A 17489-nucleotide genomic window follows, 5' to 3' on the forward strand; every position below is an offset into this window, starting at 1 on the left:
CCGCAGCACTACCATATTTTGGAGGGAACAGTGGAGATTAGTGCCACCAACAAAACTTCAGAATTTGCTATGGTGATAGTTTCTCTATATCCCCATTTATTTCAACTCTGTGGCTGATGAAAGCCAGATGATTTTAGAAAGTAAGTCAAGAACCATGAACTTAATCCGGTAATAGTGCCATGCATGAATATGATTCCAGACGGGGTACCTTTAGTCAATTTAGCATTTTACCCACCAAGCTACTCCTTAACCAAGGGTTAATGCCTCTGTCTTCATCAGTATGGAAAACCAGAAGATGCTTTGTTTCTGTAAGGGACAATTGAGCATGATCACTGTCTTGAGAAGCTTGTATCATCTCTCCTTTATTGTAATACAATTTACTGTAATATTATAATATTTCACTGGTCTATAATAGATGACATTATGTTAATTGGAAAACTGGTGAACAGGAAATAGAAGCACATTAGATTTCTAAGCAAAAAGCATTCATAACAACCAGTGGAAAGTAGCATTTAAAAGTGAAAGAAATGTTATAAAAATGAAGTCTCTAGAGGTTTAGTAGTCTGGAGTACGTTCAAACAGCTCCCCGAAAGTGTGAAACAATTTGTTGCATCATCTTTGCTCTCCGCCACATAGATGATGCAGACAGTTGGATGGCCATTGTCAAATTCTGGAGGCAAGTTACAACACTTCTGGACAAGCTACTCCGACGTATTTGTTGGAGCAACAGGAAGTTCTGCAGGTGATCTAGAACATGATGTAAGCTGCATTGTCCTGTGAACCTTATGCCCCAGTAGACCCAATGGCGTTGTAGAAGTCTGTGTAGTCCAAACTCCTAGAGTTCTGGAGCGAAGCATGCTTTCTGCTGCTGCTAAGTCTTCGCCATCGAAACAAGCAGCTTCTATCTTGATACTGCGCCCTGCTACTAAATTACTGATTATGGGATGGTGAGCGACTATGTGACAGAAATTGTGCATCATTAGCTGTGACAATCTGTGTGTGGTGCTATGAATGAATGGTAAAATTAATGGTAAATACAAGACTGACCAAAACAGGACCAAAAGATGTAAGCGATCTGCATGAGCAAATAGTTTACATTTGAGTGATAACTAGTCCTACTCCTCAACTCCTTGTCTGTCAAGTCTTCTTACGGCCCTATAGGGAGTTGACTATACTGAGCTAACAAAGGAGGAAAAAACTGGTTTATAGATGTGTCTGCACGGTATGGTGGGATCAGCTGGAAGTGAAAAGCTGCTCGCTTACGGCCACACTCAGGGGTCACCCTGAAAGGGTGTGGTGAGGGCAAATCCGCCCGGTGCACAGAATTTGGGGAGGTATTTTAGTTGTCTGTGTTTGATGAAGAAGGGATGTCTTGACTTTAGATTAATGCTGATTTATGGTCAACGTTTCCTTACTCAATGGTAATAGAGGACTAGGAAAGAATAGGCTGGAAAGTTGGTGATCAGGATGTCTGGGGTAAAGGCATGTGGATGGACTTCTAGGAACAGGCACAAAATGGAGAGATACAAATGTGCACCAAGGGAGAGGAGATTAGAAGATGGATGAGAATTAGATTTGCTCCTTGAACATCTGCTGGATCATTTTTACCTTGCTTTGTGTAATGTTTTACGTATTAATTACTTTTGAAACGTGTACTTGCATGTCCCCTGTTTGTTTCTTCCCTTTGGTTAAAAGATTGTTAGTCTTTTATTGGATTTCTGTCCTCCATTTTCTAGTAACATATACATCTCACAAGCTTAATCTTAAGAGAAATGTTTATGTCCCTTGACTTCTCTTGGCCATTTTGAGTTCAGTAAGCACACGAGTGAAGAAGATCCCATTTAAAATTTTGCTCTCTCTGTACTACTTTCTATACAGAAAATTGGAATATAGCAAAATAAGCACCTTTTCTTTGATTTAAAAAGTTTTCTTTGCCATATATGCTGTCTGATTTTGCTTTCGGGAAGTAAAGCCAATTTACAAACATACAATTTCAATCCTAAACACTTCACTATTCGTGCCTTTAAATAAATTCGTATATTTCCTATGTGATTCTTATATTATTTTCACACCATGCGAGAGTAATCGTATGTTCCTTAATATTTCTAATTCCCAGTCCGTGTTCAAATTTCTCAAGTTGTCCTCAGAGCCTGTGGCAGCTGCTGTTTTTGCAGTCGGGATCTCATCGAGGGGCAAGCATCGCATTGGATTACGATGGTCACATTGAATCTAGAACATCTAGGGGCTATAAAAGAACGTGGGCAGAAAAACGACCACCCACCAAAGGGGAAATTACTGCATGATCAAGTCAAGAAGCGAGGGCAGAGGCCTATGGGAAATGTAGTCCAATCCACACGGATCACCGCGCAGCACTCTGGGAACGGGTCGTCTGGGTCTTCTTCTGCGCAAGTGCCGTCCTAGCCCCGCCGCGTTTTTACGCATCTGCCTCTTCCCGCGGAGCAGGTCCCAGAACTTTCTCGGTCAGGCAGGCTGGAAGGAGCACACCTGGGGTGAGGGCGCGGAGGGTCTGTGGAACGTGTGCGGAGCGTTGGGCTGGCGTGGGGGCGGTGGGTGTTACCCGGAAGCCACTGGCGGGAAGTCCGGAGCCTGAGGCGCGCTCCAGGGCACGCGCTCCCCGTGGGCGGATCGGGCCGAGCCCCGTGTGCAGTCGGTGCGCGGTGCGGGCAGAGGTGTGCGGGACCGTGTGCCGGGCACGGCCTGCATCCCGACCCGGGCGGACCTCTGCGGGCGGCGGGAAGGGAAAGCGCGTTCCCGACGTTGACAGCGAATGTGCTGGCAAGCGCGGGAACGGGGGGGGGGGGCGGAGGGGGAGGGAGGTCTGCGGTGGAGCCCGAGTTTGCGACCCGCAAAGACCAGGGAGATTCCAGGTCTGTCACCTGTAACCGGGGCGAGAGAAGTAACCTCGGAAAGAGGCAGGTCTTCTGGAAATGAGGATAGTAGTGAGGGTAACGTCCGCTTGTGGGCGTGTGTCGGAGAGTTAGGTAAGAGCACACCTGTGAAGCGGTTACCCTACTGCCAGGTGCAGGTACCGGCACACGCGTTACCCCGGTGTGAAATCCGAGTCTCAGATGGGTGAGATCGTACAGTCTGCGGGGGCCAGCCAGGTGTCCACGGCGCTGTCCCTTTTGCTTCGCTTCCTGGCTTCGCTCACGCAAGGGGTAAAGTAGTCTTACGAAGACTCTGGATAAAGATGGAGCCTGCGTCTTTTTTCTGTGCTAATTTTAATGAAAGAGCAGTGCTTGATCCTTTCGTATACTCTGGTCATTAGCTGATTGTTTTTTTAACTTGATAGAAAAAAGTTTAGAAACCTGCAGGCTTATGCCGCCACGATCACTTAAGGGACTCATACGGACAGTCGTTGGCTCTGCACAGGCATTCCCCTCCCTTTTCCAGGGTCCAACCGCCCTATTCCTGGAGGGAGCCTCCTCTCCTTCTGGGGTGCTGAGACTTTGTGGAAGTGAATTTAGAAGCCGCCGGGCAGGCCAGACCCTTCACGGTCTCCCGAGAGGTGCAGAAAATGAACACATCTCAGGTGAGCCTTCGGTTCGTTCCTCACTTTGTATTACGGTGGATTTAAGAAGCTTATAAAGAGACCATACATTCAGAAAGGTAGAAAAAGGCTTAGATCAAGTTAAACTTTACTTTTTAACACTGGTTTACACTGTTTACCATTAATTCTGATTTTTCTAAATTTATTTATTTTGAGAGAGAGCAAGCGAGGGAGGGGCAGAGAGACGGGGAAGAGAGAGAATCCCAAGCAGGCTCCGCACTGTCAGCATAGAGCCGGATGTGGGCCTCCAACTCACGAACCGGGAGATATGACCTGAGCGGAAACCGAGTGTTGGACACTTAACCGACTGAGCCACCTAGACGCTCCTCCTTCCATTATTCACCAGCAATTATAGCATACCATATATTCTTGCTTTAAAGTTTTTCCATAAAGAGGACATTTTTCCATATTGAGACTTAAAAAGCATCCTCATTTTTTACTATAGCTTCATTGTGGTCTAGTATGTAAAAGTACTGTTGGCAATTTAATCAGCCTTCTATTGAAAGACATTTGGGTTGTTTATAATCACATGATTGTAGGGGTGAAACTATAAGCGAAAATGGTCAGAGGTTACATGCAGTTTCATTTTGTTAAATACTCTAAATGCTGTCCTCCATAGTGGTTATTATATTTGTATTCCTGCCTGTGAAGTGTTTATTCATAACTGGCATATTGAGCTCCTGAGGCGCTCCGTGCCCTGGTGTAATTACCACGTAAAGAGCCGACAAAGATTTCTGCCCTCGTGTAGCTTACGTTCAGGTGATGGAAGATGATTAAAAGACTTTGTTATTTGATAATCGACATAGAAGAAATGAAACAAGGAACGGGTTGTGAAGGATCGATTTTAATTTTAAATAAGTTGATCAGATACGCGTCTCTGAGAAAATATTTGGAGACAGCATTTGACAAGTGTGGGGAAAGAAGCCTTGCTGGTGTCTACAGAAGAACACTGCATGCTGAGGAAACTGCCAGTGCAAGGACCCTGAGGCAGAGTGGTACCCGAGGCGTCCTGCCAACAGCAAGAACAGAGGGCCAGTATGGCTGAAGAGGTGAAAGAGGACAGATCACGTGGGGCATTGAAGGCCATCACACTTGTCACGCACGTAATACATTTGAGATCGTCCCTGTTGTTGCGTGTGTCAGTCCCATTGCATGGCTCTGTCACAATTTGTTGATCTGTGTACCGGTTGGGACATTTGTGTTGCTCCCAGCTTCTGGCCTTGTGAATAAAGCTGCTTGAATGTTCATTTTTCAGTCTTTTTGCCTGGACACATACCTTCATTTCTCTTGAGAAAATGCTTGAGAGTGTGTGGGATCCTGGGTCTTGTAACAAGTGCATGTTTAACATCACAAGGTGCTGCTCTACTGTTTTTGAAGTGGCCATGCCATTGAGATTTCTAGATGCTGTGAATCTGCACCAGCATTTGGTATTGGCAGTTTCCGGGGGCGGTGGGGGGGAAGTAGTGGGTTTTTTGTTTGGTTTGGTATTCAGTTTAAGCTGTTATGCTAGGTATGTACAGGTATTTAATTGTACCTGTATTTAATCTGGTGCCTAACGACGTTGAGCGTCATTTCATTTGCATAGTACCCTCCAGTTCCATCCACGTAGTTGCAAATGGCAAGATTTCATTCTTTTTGATTGCCGAGTAATACTCCATCGTATAAATATACCACATCTTTTTTATCCATTCATCCATCAAGGAACATTTGGGCTCTTTCCATACTTTGGCTATTGTTGATAGTGTTGCTATAAACATGGAGGTGCCTGTGCCCCTTCGAAACAGCACACTTGAATCCCTTGGATAAATGCCTAGTAGTGCAGTTGCTGGGTCATAGGGTAGTTCTCTTTTTAATTTTTTGAGGAACCTCCATACTGTTTTCCAGAGTGGCTACACCAGTTTGCATTCCCACCTGCTTAATGCTGTTCTCTAAGAACAAACATTTTTAATTGATCAATTTACAGTTTATCAAAATATCAGACTTTATGGTTTTTTTTGTTGTTGTTTCATCTAATCAAGGTCACAAATACACTCCTATGTTACCTGTTAGAAGTTTATGGTTATAGATTCCACATTTACATTTATGATCAGTTTGAGTTTAATTTTTGTTTATGATACAAGTTGTGGTTGGTTCAAGGAAACTCCTCCCTCTCCCCCCCACCCCTCCCCCCATCTTATGGAGGTTTATTATTCCAGTACCATTTATTGAGAAGAAGGTACTTTATCTCCATTGAATTGCCTTGGCACCCCTGTTGGAAGTCATTTGACTATGAATGTGTCCATCTATTTCTGGACCCCATTCTGTAGTTTGTGTCTATCATTTTGCCATTACCACACTGTCTCGATTGTTGTTGATTGATTACATGCCTTGAAATCATGTAATGTGAGTTCTTCACTTTCATTCTCTTTTCAGAATTGTTTTGGATATTCTAGGTCCTGTGCTCCTCCATTTAGAACCATTCTATCTCTTAAAAGCTTCTGGGATTTAGCCTATGATTGTATGGGATCTATAGATCAACTTGAGGAGAACTAACAGAATTGACATTGGAGCATACTGAGGCTTCCAATCCCGGGACACACTATAGCTTTTCATTTGTTAGTGGTAAAGCGGGTTATAAGCTCTGAAAGGACATGATTTGTTTTTTACATTTTGGACAAATCACTGGCTCCTGTTTAAGAATTGACTCTCATGGGGCACTGGTTGAAGCAGTGACAATTTAGGAAGCTATTCAGGTGATTCAAGTATCCATGGTGTTAAGTCAGCACTGATGATACCTCCAGGTGGTGAGAATCTGGGTATATTTTGAAGGTGAAGCAAACAGTATGAAAGTGCGTGTGTCCCATAGCCTTGCAGATACTCTGCTGCCAAACACAGGACTTTTCAAAATGGGATAAAAACCTATTGCGTTTCATAGATCACTTTGGTTTGATAAACATTGTTTTATGATTGTGGTCCATTTTCACTCTTTTTTTTTTTTTTTTGAACTATACTTTTTTTTTGAGAAGTATTTGTATTGTTTTATTTTTTAATTTTTTTTAATATATGAAATTTATTGTCAAATTGGTTTCCATACAACACCCAGTGCTCATCCCAAAAGGTGCCCTCCTCAGTACCCATCACCCACCCTCCCCTCCCTCCCACCCCCCCATCAACCCTCAGTTCTGTTTTTAAGAGTCTCTTATGCTTTGGCTCTTTCCCACTCTAACCTCTTTTTTTTTTTTTTCCCTTCCCCTCCCCCATGGGTTTCTGTTAAGTTTCTCAGGATCCACATAAGAGTGAAAACATACAGTATCTGTCTTTCTCTGTATGGCTTATTTCACTTAGCATCACACTCTCCAGTTCCAGCCACGTTGCTACAGAGGGCCATATTTCATTCTTTCTCATTGCCACGTAGTACTCCATTGTGTATATAAACCACAATTTCTTTATCCATTCATCAGTTGATGGACATTTAGGCTCTTTCCATAATTTGGCTATTGTTGAGAGTGCTGCTCTAAACATTGGGGTGCAAGTGCCCCTATGCATCAGTACTTCTGTATCCCTTGGGTAAATTCCCAGCAGTGCTACTACTGGGTCATAGGGTAGGTCCATTTTTAATTTTTTGAGGAACCTCCACACCGTTTTCCAGAGTGGCTGCACCAGTTTGCATTCCCACCAACAGTGCAAGAGGGTCCCCATTTCTCCACATCCTCTCCAGCATCTGTAGTCTCCTGATTTGTTCATTTTGGCCACTCTGACTGGTGTGAGGTGATATCTGAGTGTGGTTTTGATTTGTATTTCCCTGATGAGGAGCGACGTTGAGCATCTTTTCATGTGCCTGTTGGCCATCCGGATGTCTTCTTTAGAGAAGTGTCTATTCATGTTTTCTGCCCATTTCTTCACTGGATTATTTGTTTTTGGGTGTGGAGTTTGGTGAGCTCTTTATAGATTTTGGATACTAGCCCTTTGTCCTATATGTCATTTGCAAATATCTTTTCCCATTCCATTGGTTGCCTTTTAGTTTTGTTGATGGTTTCCTTTGCCGTGCAGAAGCTTTTTATCTTCGTGAGGTCCCAATAGTTCATTTTTGCTTTTAATTCCCTTGCCTTTGGGGATGTGTCAAGTAAGAAATTGCTGCGGCTGAGGTCAGAGAGGTCTTTTCCTGCTTTCTCCTCTAGGGTTTTGATGGTTTCCTGTCTCACATTCAGGTCCTTTATCCATTTTGAGTTTATTTTTGTGAATGGTGTGAGAGAGTGGTCTAGTTTCATTCTTCTGCATGTTGCTGTCCAGTTCTCCCAGCACCATTTGTTAAAGAGACTGTCTTTTTTCCATTGGATATTCTTTCCTGCTTTGTCAAAGATGAGTTGGCCATATGTTTGTGGGTCTAGTTCTGGGGTTTCTATTCTATTCCATTGGTCTATGTGTCTGTTTTTGTGCCAGTACCATGCTGTCTTGATGATGACAGCTTTGTAGTAGAGGCTAAAGTCTGGGATTGTGATGCCTCCTGCTTTGGTCTTCTTCAAAATTACTTTGGCTCTTCGAGGTCTTTTGTGGTTCCATATGAATTTTAGGATTGCTTGTTCTAGCTTCAAGAAGAATGTTGGTGCAATTTTGATTGGGATTGCATTGAATGTGTAGATAGCTTTGGGTAGTATTGACATTTTGACAATATTTATTCTTCCAACCCATTAGCACGGAATGTTTTTCCATTTCTTTATATCTTCTTCAATTTCCTTCATAAGCTTTCTATAGTTTTCAGCATACAGATCTTGTACATCTTTGGTTAGATTTATCCCTAGGTATTTTATGCGTCTTGGTGCAATTGTGAATGGGATCAGTTTCTTTATTTGTCTTTCTGTTGCTTCATTGTTAGTGTATAAGAATGCAACTGATTTCTGTACATTGATTTTGTATCCTGCAACTTTGCTGAATTCATGTATCAGTTCTAGCAGACTTTTGATGGAGTCTATCGGATTTTCCATGTATAATATCATGTCATCTGCAAAAAATGAAAGCTTGACTTCATCTTTGCCAATTTTGATGCCTTTGACTTCCTTTTGTTGTCTGATGGCTGATGCTAGAACTTCCAACACTATGTTAAACAACAGTGGTGAGAGTGTACATCCCTGTCATGTTCCTGATCTCAGGGGGAAAGCTCTCAGTTTTTCCCCATTGAGGATGATGTTAGCTGTGGGCTTTTCATGAATGGCTTTTATGATATTTAAGTATGTGCCTTCTATCCCGACTTTCTCGAGGGTTTTTATTAAGAAAGGGTGCTGAATTTTGTCAAATGCTTTTTCTGCATCGATTGACAGGATCATATGGTTCTTATCTTTTCTTTTATTGTGATGTATCACGTTGATTGATTTGCGAATGTTGAACCAGCCCTGCATCCCAGGAATGAATCCCACTTGATCATGGTGAATAATTCTTTTTATATGCTGTTGAATTCGATTTGCTAGTATCTTATTGAGAATTTTGCATGCATATTCATCAGGGATATTGGCCTGTAGTTCTCTTTTATTACTGGGTCTCTGTCTGGTTTAGGAATCAAAGTAATACTGGCTTCATAGAATGAGTCTGGAAGTTTTCCTTCCCTTTCTATTTTTTGGAATAGCTTCAGAAGGATAGGTATTACCTCTGCTTTAAATCTCTGGTAGAATTCCCCAGGGAAGCCATCTGGTCCTGGACTCTTATTTATTGGGAGATTTTTGATAACTGATTCACTTTCTTTGCTGGTTATGGGTCTGTTCAAGCTATTTCCTCCTGTTACAGTTTTGGAAGTGTGTGGGTGTTTAGGAATTTGTCCATTTCTTCCAGGTTGTCCAGTTTGTTAGCATATAATTTTTCATAGTATTCCCTGATAATTGCTTGTATTTCTGAGGGATTGGTTGTAATAATTCCATTTTCATTCATGATTTTATCTATTTGGGTCATCTCCCTTTTCTTTTTGAGAAGCCTGGCTAGAGGTTTATCAATTTGTTTATTTTTTCAAAAAACCAACTCTTGGTTTCATTGATCTGCTCTACAGTTTTTTTAGATTCTATTTTGTTTATTTCTGCTCTGATCTTTATTATTTCTTTTCTTCTGCTGGGTTTGGGGTGTCTTTGCTGCTCTGCTTCTATTTCCTTTAGGTGTGCTGTTAGATTTTATATTTGGGATTTTTCTTGTTTCTTGAGATAGGCCTGGATCGCAATGTATTTTCCTCTCAGGACTGCCTTCGCTGCGTCCCAAAGCGTTTGGATTGTTGTATTTTCATTTTCATTTGTTTCCATATATTTTTTATTTTCTTCTCTAATTGCCTGGTTGACCCATTCATTCTTTAGTAGGGTGTTCTTTAACCTCCATGCTTTTGGAGGTTTTCCAGACTTTTTCCTGTGGTTGATTTCAAGCTTCATAGCATTGTGGTCCGAAAGTATGCATGGTATGATCTCAATTCTTGTATACTTATGTAGGGCTGTTTTGTGACCCAGTAAGTGATCTATCTTGGAGAATGTTCCATGTGCACTCAAGAAGAAAGTATATTCTGTTGCTTTGGGATGCAGAGCTCTAAATATATCTGTCAAGTCCATCTGATCCCATGTATCATTCAGGGCCCTTGTTTCTTTATTGACCATGTGTCTAGATGATCTATCCATTGTTGTAAGTGGGGTATTAAAGCCCCCAGCAATTACCACATTCTTGTCAATAAGGTTGCTTATGTTTGTGAGTAATTGTTTTATATATTTGGGGGCTCCCGTATTCGGCGCATAGACATTTATAATTGTTAGTTCTTCTTGATGGATAGACCCTGTAATTATTATATAATGCCCTTCTTTATCTCTTGTTACAGCCTTTAATTTAAAGTCTAGTTTGTCTGATGTAAGTATGGCTACTCCAGCTGTCTTTTGACTTCCAGTAGCGTGATAAATAATTCTCCATCCCCTCACTCTCAATCTGAAGGTGTCCTCAGGTCTAAAATGCGTCTCTTGTAGACAGCAGATAGATGGGTCTTGTTTTTTTATCCATTCTGATACCCTATGTCTTTTGGTTGGCGCATTTAGTCCATTTACCTTCAGTTATTATAGAAAGATATGGGTTTAGAGTCATTGTGATGTCCATAGGTTTCATGCTTGTAGCGATGTCTCTGGTACTTTGTCTCACAGGATCCCCCTTAGGATCTCTTGTAGGGCTGGTTTAGTGGTGATGAATTCCTTCAGTTTTTGTTTGTTTGGAAAGACCTTTATCTCTCTTTCTATTCTAAATGACAGATTTGCTGGATAGAGGATTCTTGGCTGCATATTTTTTCTGTTCATCACATTGAAGATTTCCTGCCATTCCTTTCTGGCCTGCCAAGTTTCAGTAGAGAGATCCATCATGAGTTTTATCGGTCTCCCTTTATATGTTAGAGCACATTTATCCCTAGCTGCTTTCAGAATTTTCTCTTTATCCTTGTATTTTGCCAGTTTGACTATGATATGTCTTGCAGAAGATCGATTCAAGTTATGTCTGAAGGGAGTTCTCTGTGCTTCTTGGATTTCAATGCCTTTTTCCTTCCCCAGATCAGGGAAGTTCTCAGCTAGGATTTCTTCAAGTATACCTTCAGCATCTTTCCCTCTCTCTTCCTCCTCTGGAATACCAATTATGCGTAGATTATTTCTCTTTAGTGCATCACTTAGTTCTCTAATTTTCCCTTCATACTCCTGGATTTTTTTATCTCTCTTTTTCTCAGCTTCTTCTTTTTCCATAATTTTATCTTCTAGTTCACCTATTCTCTCCTCTGCCTCTTCAATCCGAGCTGTGGTCGTCTCCATTTTTTTTTTTTTTTTTTTTTTTTTTGCAGCTCATTAATAGCATTTTTTAGCTCCTCCTGGCTGTTCCTTAGTCCCTTGATCTGTGTAGCAGTAGATTCTCTGCTGTCCTCTATATGTTTTAAAGCCCAGCGATTAATTTTATGACTATTATTTTAAATTCACTTTCTGTTATATTGTTTAAATTGTTTTTGATCAGTTCGTTAGCTGTCGCTACTTCCTGCAGTTTCTTTTGAGGGGAATTCTTCCGTTTCATCATTTTGGATAGTCCCTGGAGTGGTGCGGAACTGCAGAGCACTTCCCCTGTACGGTCTTGAATAACTTGTGTTGGTGGGCGGGGCCACAGTTAGACCCGATGTCTGACCCCAGCCCACCGCTGGGGCCACAGTCAGACAGGTGTGTACCTTCTCTTCCCCTCTCCCAGGGGCAGGACTCACTGTGGAGTGGTGTGGCCTCTGTCTGGGCTACTTGCACACAGCCAGGCTTGTGGTGCTGGGGATCTGGCGTATTAGCTGGGGTGGATCGGCAAGGTGCACAGGGGCGGGAGGGGAAGGCTCAGCTCGCTTATCTTTCAGTGATCTGCTTCGGGAGGGGCCCTGAGGCACCTGGAGGGAGTCAGACCCGCCGGAGGGATGGATCCACAGAAGCACAGTGTTGGGTGTTTGCATGGCACAAGCAAGGTCCCTGACAGGAACTGGTTCCCTTTGGGATTTTGGCTGGGGGATGGGCGAGGGAGATGGCGCTGGCGAGCGCCTTTGTTCCCTGACAACTGAGCTCTGTTTCCCGGGGCTCAACAACTCTCCCTCCCATTGTCCTCCAGCCCTCCCGTTCTCCGAGCAGAGCTGTTAGCTTATAACCTTCCAGATGTCAAGTCCCGCTTGCTGTCGGAACACACTCCGACCGGCCTCTCTGCTTTTGCCAGCCAGACTCGGGGGCTCTGCTTGGCCGGTGGGCCGCCCCTCCGCCCCGGCTCCCTCCCGCCAGTCCGTGGAGCGCGCACCGCCTAGCCGCCCTTCCTACCCTCTTCCGTGGGCCTCTCGTCTGCGCTTGGCTCCGGAGACTCTATTCTGCTAGTCTTCTGGAGGTTTTCCGGGTTATTTAGGCAGGTGTAGGTGGAATCTAAGTGATCAGCAGGACGCGCAGTGAGCCCAGCATCCTCCTATGCTGCCATCTTCCTGAACTATATATTCTTTACCCTGATTCTATTTTGTGTTTTGAGCTTTTACTTATATTTTGAGATTTATCTTTTCCTGTGACGTGGACTACAAATTTTTCTCTAATATTTATGTTTTGGTGAAGTTAATAACCAAAACTTTTTTTTTTTTTTATGTTTATTTATTTTGTGAGAGAGAGAGAGCAAGCCAGGGAGGGGGCAGCGAGAAAGATGTCCTGATATGGGCCATATCATTGTTTTTTCATTTGCAAATATTTTCTTCCATTTAGTAAGTTGCCTTTTCATTTTGGTGATGGTTTCTTTGCAGTGCAGAGGCTTTTGATGTAGGCCCGCTTGTTTATTTTTGCCAAAAGTCATCACCAACACTGATGTCAAGAAGCTTAACCCTATGTTTTTTTCTAGGAGTTTTATGGCTTCAGGGCTTACATTCAAGTGTTTAATCCATTTTGATTTGATTTTTGTGTATGGTGGATAGTGGTCCAGTTTTATTTTTTTGCATGTGGCTGCCCAGTTTTCCCAACACTTTAATTGAAGTGACTGTTCTTTTCCCATTGTATAGTTTTATGTCTTTTGTCATTAATTACTTGGCCATATTTGTGTCATTTACTTTTAGACTCTCTATTCTGTTCCCTTGGTCAGTGGGTCTGTTTTTATGCCAATACCATACTGTTTTGATTACTGTAGCTTTGTAAGATAGTTTGAAATCAGGAAGTGTGATATCTCCAGCTTTGTTCTTCTTTCATAAGATTGCTTTCGCTATTGCAGATCTTGTGTGGTTCCATACAGATTTTAGGATATTTTTTAACAATGTTAATTTTCTCAGTCCAAGAGCATGGACTATCTTTCCACTTAATTCATGTCTTTCTAAATTACTTTCATCAATGACTTACAGTTTTTATTGTACAGATCTTTCACCTCCTTGGTTAAATTTACTACTAGGTTTTCTTTTTGATGAAATTATAAGTGGGATTATATTCTTAATTTCTCTTTCTGATAGTGCATTGTGTTGTATAGAAAGCCATTGATTTTTGAATATTGATTTTATATACTGCAACCTTACCGTATTTATTAGTTTTGTCAGTTTTAAGGTATAGTGTTTAGGGCTTTCTATATCTAATATTATGTCACCTGTAAATAGAGACTTTTAGTTTTTCCTTTACCATTTGGATTCCTTTTTTGTTTGTTTTTCTTACCTAATTGCTTTGGCCAGGGTTTCCAGTAGTATGTTGAATAAAAGTGGCAAGACAGACATCCTTGTCTTGTTCCTGATCTCAGAGGAAAAGTTTTCAACTTTCCCCATTGAGTATGATGTTAGCTGTAGGTTTGTCGTATATAGCCTTTATTATGTGGTGGTGTGTTCCCTTTCTACCCACTTTGTTGAGTTTTTATCATGAGTAGGTGTTAGATTTTGTCAAATGCTTTTTCTGCCTCCATTGAAATGAACATATGATTTTTATTTTTCATTTTGCCACTTGGTATATCACATGGATTGATTTGTGGATGTTGAACCATCCTTGCATCCCTAGAATAAGTTCCACTTGATCATGGTGTCTGATCCTTTTTTAATGTATTGCTGAATTGGGTTTACCAATTTTGTTGAGAATTTTGCATCTGTGTTCATCAAGGATATTGGCCTGTAATTTTCTTACAGTGTCCTTGTCTGTCTTGGTATCAGGAATGCTGGCTTTGTAAAATAAGTTCCAAAGTGTTCCCTCCTCTTGTGATTTGAACGAGTATGAGAAAATTTGGTATTAATTCTTTAAGTGATTAGTAAAATTCACCAGTGAAGCCATCTGGCCCTGGACTTTTGCTACAGATTTGTCTATTTCGTTTTTCTTTATGAAGACCAGCTCTTAGTTTTATTGGTCTTTTCTATTGTCTTTTTGTTTTCCATTTTATTTACTTCTGCTCTGGTATTTTTTATTACCCTCTGGCTAATAACTGTGGACATAGTTTTGGACTTATTTTTCTAGTTCCTCTAAGTGCAAAGTAAGATTGCTTATATGAGATCTTTCTGTTTATTAATGTAAACATTTATTGCCATGAATTCCCCTCTTACTACTGCTTTTGCCATGTGTCTTAAATTAAAAAAAATTTTTTTAATGTTTATTTTTGAGACAGAGAGACAAAGCATGAACGGGGGAGAGTCAGAGAGAGAGGGAGACACAGAATCTGAAACAGGCTCCAGGCTCTGAGCTGTCAGCACAGAGTCCAACGCGGGGCTCGAACTCACAGACGGCGAGATCATGACCTGAGCCGAAGTCAGTCGCTTAACCGACTGAGCCACCCAGGCGCCCCTCTTAAATGTATTGAATTTCCATTTTCATTTTTCTCAAGATATTTTTGATTTCTCATTTCATTTCTCTCACCCTTTGGTTGGTTGGTAACATGTGATTTAATAACCACATATTTGTGCATTGTCTAGAGTAATTGCAATTTATTTCTGATTTTATACCATTGTGGTTAGAGAAAATGCTTAATATGATTTCAGTCTTCTTAAATTTATTAAGATTTGTTTTGTGGCCTGGAGATATATTCTGGAGAATGTTTCAAGTCTACTTAAGAAGAATGTGTATTTTGCTGCTTTTGGATGGCAAGTTTTGTAAGTGTCTATTAAATCCATCTGGTATAACACGTAGTTTAAGTCTTACGTTTCCTTATTGATTTTCTTTCTGGATGATCTATCCATCGTTGCAAGTGGTGTATTGTAGTTCCAAACTATAACTGTATTCCTATCTATTTCTACCTTCCGTTCTGTTAATTTCTGGGTATCATTAGGTGTTCCTGTGTTGGGCAGCATAAAGATTTACAAATGTTACATCCTTTTCTTAGAATGACCTCTTATCATTATATAATTATCTTCGTTTCTTGTTACAGTTTTTGTCTTGAAGTCTATTTTGTTTAAGTATAGCTATCCTCATTTTCTTTGTTTTAAATTTTTTTTTAACGTTGATTCATTTTTGAGAGACAGACCATGAGTGGGGGAGGGACAAAGAGAGAGACACAGAATCTGAAGCACGCTCCAGTCTCCAAGCTGTCAGCACAGAACCTGACACGGGGCTCAAACCCACGGATTGTGAGATCATGACCTGCACTGAAATCCAACGCTTAACTGACCTATCTTTATTTTCTTTTTAATTCGATTTGCATGGAATATCTTTTTGTATCCCTTCACTATGAGTCTGTGTGTCCTTAAAGCTAAAGTGAGTCTTTTGTAGGCAGCATGTAGTTGTAACTTAAAAAAAAAAACAAAAAATCTATTTAGCCTGTCTCTCTTGATTAGAGAATTTAGTCCATTTACATTAAAATCATTTGTGATAGCTAATGTCTTTTCTATTGCCGTTTGTTCATTGTTTTCTGGCTTTTGGTAATTCCTTTGTTCCTTCTTTTTGTCCCTTTCTTGTGATTTGGTGATATTCTGTGATGGTACACGTTGATTTATCTTTTGGTTTTCTGCTAAAAGTAGTAAATAACTTTATCGTCAGTAGCACTGCTGTAAACAGTGGAGTGCACGTACCCCTTTGAAACAGCATACCTGTATCCTTTGGATAAATTCCTAGTAGTGCAATTTCTGGGTCGTAGGGTAGTTCTATTTTTAATTTTTTGAGGAAACTTCCTAGTGTTTTCCAGAGTGGCTGCATCAGTTTGCCTTCCCACCAACAGTGCAAGAGGGTTACCCTTTCTCCACATCCTTGCCAATATCTGTTGTTTCCTGAGTTGTTAATTTTAGCCATTCTGATAGGTGTGAGGTGGCATCTCATCATGATTTTGATTTGTATTTCCCTGATGATGTGTTGAGCATTTTTTCTTGTGTCTGTTAGCTATCTAAAAGATGTCTTCTTTTAAAAAGCGTCTATTCATGTCTTCTGCCCATTGCTTTAGTGGATTATTTGTTGTTTAGGAGTTGAGTTTCGTAAATTCTTTATAGATTTTGGATACTGATCCTTTATCAGATAATGTCCTTTACAAATATCTTCTCCCATTAAGTCAGTTGCCTTTTAGTTTTGCTATTGTTTCCTTTGCTGTGCAGAAGCTTTTTTGATGAGGTACCAATAGTTCATTTTTGCTTTTGTTTCCCTTGCCTCTAGAGACATGTCAAGTAAGAAGTTGCTGTGGCTGGGGTCAAAGAGGTTGTTGCCAGTTTCTCCTCTAAGATTTTGATGGCTTCCTATCTTACGTCTAGGTCTCTCATCAATTTTGAGTTTATTTTTGTGTATGGTGTAAGAAAGTGGTCCAGGTTCATCTTTCTGCATGTCGGTGTCCCGTTTTCCCAGCATCATTTGTTGAAGAGGCTGTCTTTTTTCCATTGGATATTCTTCCCGCTTTGTCAAAGATTAGTTGGCCATATGTTGGTGGGTCCATTTCTGGGCTGTCTATTCTGTTCCACTGATCTATGTGTCTGTTTTTGTGCCAGTACCATACTCTCTTGATGATTACAGATTTGAAATACAGGTTAAAGTCCAGGATTGTGATGCTTCCAGCTTTGGTTTTTCTTTTTCAGGATTGTTTTGGCTATTTGGGGTCTTTTGTGGTTCCATACAAATTTTAGGATGTTTGTTCCAGCTCTGTGAAGACTGCTGGTGTTATTTTGATAAGGATTGCATTGAATATGTAGATTGCTTAGGGTAGTATCAACCCTTTAACAATGTTCTTCCAATCCATGAGCATGGAATGTTTTTCCATTTTTGTGTGTGTGTCTTCAATTTCTTTCATAAGCTTTCTATGGTTTTCAGCATACAGATCTTTTACCTTTTGATTAGGTTTATTCCTAGGTATTTTATGGTTTTTCGTGCAATTGTGAATGGGATCGATTCCTTGATTTCTCTTTCTGCTGCTTCATTATCAGTGTATAGAAACGCAACCGATTTCTGTACGTTGATTTTTATAACCTGCAACTTTGCTGAATTCATGGATCGGTTCTAGAAGTTTTTTGGTGGAGGCTTTTGGGTTTTCCACATAGACTATCATGTCGTCG

At 40.9% G+C, this 17489-nt stretch overlaps 1 protein-coding gene across 1 annotated transcript in view; it reads left to right on the forward strand.

The window, feature by feature from the left end:
• Positions 1–855: 855 nt before the first annotated feature.
• The window catches only part of LOC147574683 (uncharacterized), a 77559-nt gene continuing 60925 nt past the window's right edge, over positions 856–17489 (forward strand). The window contains exons 1-3 of the mRNA XM_086684734.1: positions 856–947; positions 2309–2510; positions 3415–3553. Coding sequence (XP_086540860.1) covers positions 856–947; positions 2309–2510; positions 3415–3553 — 433 coding nt within the window. The remainder of the gene's footprint in view (positions 948–2308; positions 2511–3414; positions 3554–17489) is intronic.

Source organism: Puma concolor, chromosome D4 (genome assembly GCF_028749965.1).
Source record: "Puma concolor isolate L17-30 chromosome D4, mPumCon1.1.hap2, whole genome shotgun sequence".
In the NCBI taxonomy this organism is placed as follows: domain Eukaryota; kingdom Metazoa; phylum Chordata; class Mammalia; order Carnivora; family Felidae; genus Puma; species Puma concolor.